The sequence below is a fragment of the Rhinopithecus bieti genome, unplaced genomic scaffold, assembly GCF_001698545.2.
Source record: "Rhinopithecus bieti isolate Rb0 unplaced genomic scaffold, ASM169854v2 scaffold_4667, whole genome shotgun sequence".
Classification (NCBI taxonomy): domain Eukaryota; kingdom Metazoa; phylum Chordata; class Mammalia; order Primates; family Cercopithecidae; genus Rhinopithecus; species Rhinopithecus bieti.
In genome coordinates this window covers 1-4165 of record NW_016804407.1, presented here as the reverse complement: position 1 = coordinate 4165, position 4165 = coordinate 1, and the positions used below count along the sequence as shown (strand labels likewise).

The 4165-nt window shown below is 43.4% G+C and overlaps 1 protein-coding gene across 1 annotated transcript; it reads right to left on the bottom strand.

The window, feature by feature from the left end:
- Positions 1 to 888: 888 nt before the first annotated feature.
- Positions 889 to 4032, bottom strand: SAT1 (spermidine/spermine N1-acetyltransferase 1). The gene is made up of 6 exons (XM_017867899.1): positions 3689 to 4032; positions 3396 to 3447; positions 3222 to 3305; positions 1675 to 1776; positions 1544 to 1584; positions 889 to 1418 (listed from the first exon to the last, which is right to left on the bottom strand). Exons 1-6 carry the CDS (start codon positions 3752 to 3754, stop codon positions 1248 to 1250), a joined length of 516 nt encoding a protein of 171 aa, XP_017723388.1. The 5' UTR covers positions 3755 to 4032; the 3' UTR covers positions 889 to 1247.
- Positions 4033 to 4165: the final 133 nt, after the last annotated feature.

The window sequence follows — 4165 nt, the reverse complement described above, 5'->3', positions numbered from 1 at the left end:
AAAAAAAAAAAAAAAAAAGAAGTCTTCTGTTGCATGAGGTTTTGGGGGACAAGATGTTTTTTCTTGATTTTCAATGTTTCATAATCCCACCTCCACATTTTACTTGTGTAATGATGAGTTTATTCATTGAGTGAGACTTTGGCTCTATTAAAAAAAAAAAGTCTTACGTAGCATGAGGTTTTTTAGGGACAAGATATTTTTTCTTGATTTTCAATGTTTCATAATCTCATCTCCACATTTTACTTGTGTAATGATGGGTTTATTCATTGTGGGCCTCAGTTTCTAACGTGGTTTTCAGCTCTTGAAAATTCCGTCAGATGCAGTGTATAGTGTCATCAATGTAAAAAGCTGTGTTTTGTCAGGCGCTGCGGCTGACCCTTGTAATCCCAGCACTTTGGGAGGCTGAGGTGGGTGGATCACTTGAGGTTGGGAGTTCAAGACCAGCGTGGCCAACATGGCGAAGCCCTGTTTCTACTAAAAATACAAAAATTAGCTGGGTACGATGGCACCCACCTATAGTCGCAGCTATTCAGGAGGCTAAGGCATGAGAATTGCTTGAACCCAGGAGGCAGAGGTTGCAGTGAGCTGAGATCACTCTACTGCACTCCAGCCTGAGCAACAGTGAGACTGTGTCTAAAAAAAAAAAAAAAAAAAGTCATGTTTTACATGTTGCTATGTATAAAACCTTGATAGTCAACTGGTCAACTGGCTTCTATGCAGACTCTGTTAATACTAGCATAACACATGACCATAAAAACTTTAAATTGGGTTAAAAACTATTTTGAGTAATTCTATTTATCCAATGGCATTTGTGGGTCATTTTTGTCTTCAACAGCAAGAAAAATGTGTAAGAAATAAAGAATTAGTAAAAATGCTTACACCAAACAATTAAATCAAAGAGTAGTTTATTAAAAAAGAATCAAAACAGAAACTCTAAGTACCAGTGTGTACATTGTACACATTTAAATGACTCACGAGAATGAAGTTTTTTTTCAAATATATTAAGATCACACCACCTTGTTGTTTATCGAAAGATATTCAAGGAGACATATCTGACTCTCCAAACTGCATCTGAGATTGCCACTTTAAACAGACCTCATTTCAAACATGCAACAACGCCACTGGTAATAAAGCTTTGGAATGGGTGCTCATTCTATTATTTCACTACAAACAGCATAGAAAGCAAGATAAGTTGGGAATTTATTCTAAAATAGAATGGAGGTTGTCATCATCTACACCAGCACTCCTCACTCCTCTGTTGCCATTTTTAGCAAGTACTGCTTGTCGATCTTGAACAGTCTCCAACCCTCTTCACTGGACAGATCAGAAGCACCTCTTCTTTTGTAGAAGTTGATGGATGGTTCATTCCATTCTGCTACCAAGAAGTGCATGCTGCTGCAGCGACACTTCATTGCAACCTATTATGAGAGAGTAAAACACAAACTCAGTGACATTTTAGCCTGCTTTCAAGACCCAATTTTTATTCCATCATTAAAATAATCCAGTAAACTTACAAATTTGGAAACCAAAAACTAAGACATACCCGGCTTAGATTCTTCAGAATTTCTGATCCTATGCCAAAGCCTAAAAAGAAAAGCACAATTTAAAAGTCATTGTAAGGATTTATATAACCCTGAACTCTCTTCAGACCCTCTGCTCCAAACTCAATCGTACCTCTATAATCACTCATCACGAAGAAGTCCTCAAGATACAGTAACTTGCCAATCCACGGGTCATAGGTAAAATAGTACATGGCAAAACCAACAATGCTGTGTCCTGTAATAAGAGTATCACATGAGATGTGGAGAAGGAAAACATTTCATAAAAGTTGCAGCTGCAGAATCAGAGGCCTATCATAGGTTTTAAAAAACATACATGCATGTATTATAGAAACAAGTAGCCACGACTGTCTCATGATTTTTATGTGAGTGCAGTCCAGGCCACTGCTGGATGATCTCACTGTTCTGAAAACATGTATTTGCAAAAAGCACACATCAGAACTCACTGAAGTCAGGCTACAACTGTGGACTGGCCACTCTGCAGTCTGCTGGAAGCTCACACTCAGGAAGTGAGAACACTTTCATTACTTGCCAGAGCAAAATTGCTATGGTTTTAAACTCAACACACACATTACTCACATCCTACTGGTATACTGGTATGTTGACTTGGGAATAAGTCAGGTTTACACGGCAGTTCAGAATAGTAAATATTTGGAAGTTTACAAACTCTTGCTTCCTTAAAGGTCAGAACATCAGGCCAAAGTACAACGTTTAATTTCAGAACTTGCCTTCCAATTTACGCATTTTCAATTTGCTCTCCCCATTTGTTGAGTCAGAAGAAGCAGCACTGCCCAGAAACAGGTATTACATAACATGCACATTACTTTAAAAGTACTCATCCCGTGTTTTCTGCTTATTTCTTCTAGCCTGAGGAACAGACGTCAGAAAAAAAGCAACCACCCAAACAACTTCCCCTTTTAGCTGAGCTGTCTTCTGACCAATCAACAGGGACCAGCCAGAAAAAAAAAAAAAAAAAAAGGCATCTGACACCCTCTTAACAGGTGTCTACTATTCCAAATGGAGGCAAAGGTTTCAAATTAAACTTTCTAGCCATTTTATATTCCTTAGCAAACAGACAGGAAGCGAGTATCATAGTGGGTTTCTGATCTACCGTGTTTGAAGTGTGTGATAATAGGACCTTACCTCATTTATCATGATCATCTACTTTATTGTGTAAAGGATCTTTTAGTTACCTCCCCGCCCATCCATGTACACGGAAGGGCCATGTACATGGCGAAGCTAGAGACTGTAACCTGAAGATTGGGACAAATTAAAGAAAAAAATGTGATTTAACACAATTACAAAAACTGTTACGTTAGGGTCAAACAAGAACCATTTTATGAAACTGAATTATAACAAATGACATTATACCTAACTCTTCCGGGTCTCCACAGCACTTATACTTACTTAAGCAGCTTAAACTCTTCCGAGTCTCCACGGCACTCTGATACTTACTTAAACAGCTCTTTTAACCTGCCCTAGTATTCTCAAGTGCAGCATATCTAATTTTTTTTTTGTTCAGTAGTTTGAACACTTGCTGGCTATTTTTTCTGTCCAAGTTCTCAGTAACTTCGGCCTGTGTAGTCAGTGGTTCTACACAGCCGACACTACTTCTTACATAACACTCGGTGTCTCTGGCTTCTGTAAAGGGAGAGGGGTTACCTTCCGGAGTCCAGTGCTCTTTGGGCACTTCTGCAACCAGGCAGTGGTAAAAGGGGTGCTCTCCAAAACCATCTTCTAGCAGATCTGCAAGAAGGGGGAGCAGGGACGGTAATGGCCTCGGCGAAAGTGACAGGCACCGAACGCTTGTCCCCCGCCCCGCCACTGTTGAATTACCTTTTTCAGTTAAGATTACTTGTTCTTCCATGTATTCATATTTAGCCAGCTCCTGGGGGGATGCACATAGGAGGGAGAAAAGCAGAAAATAAAATGAGGCTCCGGCCCCGCCAGCTCACAGGAAGGGAATGGGGAGGGCGAGGCGGGGTAGCGGCCGGGCCTGGGATGGGCGCAGAAAGGGGAACGGGCTGGGCTCTCACACCGGCCCAGACCTCAAGACGCGAATCACCCCACCCCGAGAAACGGAACCACCTCCACCCTACGCCCCGGGAGGAGCTCGGGCTCTCCGCTACCTTGATCAGCCGCAGTATGTCACTGCAGTCGGCGGCAGTGGCTGGGCGGATCACGAATTTAGCCATTTTCGTCTTTTGCTTTTCTTCCCTTTGCGGACCAGGCCCCTGTACTTGAATAGTAGGAGGAGGTGGTTCCTCATTCGTCTCCCGGGAGCGTCCTCTTCTCAGTCAGGCTGGCACCATGACCCAGGGAACCTCGGCGAGTGACTGATAAACCTCAGTCGACTTGCGACTAAGAGCTGCGCACTTGAACGTTGGTCCGGCTCGGCTTTTAAGCGCAAAGAAGCCCCGCCTCGGGCCGTGAGGTGGGGACCTCTCATCCAATGAGGCCGCGGCCCCGGGGCGCATCGTTTCCTCTCCCAGGCACCACCCTCTCTTCCGGGCGCCCGTGTGAACCCGGAGGACAAAAGTTGGGGCCGCGGGGCGCGCTGTGGGATTCACTAGCGGCGCCCTCTAGTGGCGCTTCGCGGAGCCTTG

Bases quoted from the DNA above. Each gene is read 5' to 3' on its own strand.
- SAT1 (XM_017867899.1), bottom strand. From the start codon at position 3,754: ATGGCTAAATTCGTGATCCGCCCAGCCACTGCCGCCGACTGCAGTGAC. The intron at 3,448-3,688 runs GTAGCGGAGAGC...GCATCCCCCCAG, and splicing joins ACATACTGCGGCTGATCAAG to GAGCTGGCTAAATATGAATA. The intron at 1,419-1,543 runs GTATGTCTTAGT...CTCTCATAATAG, and splicing joins TTCTGAAGAATCTAAGCCGG to GTTGCAATGAAGTGTCGCTG.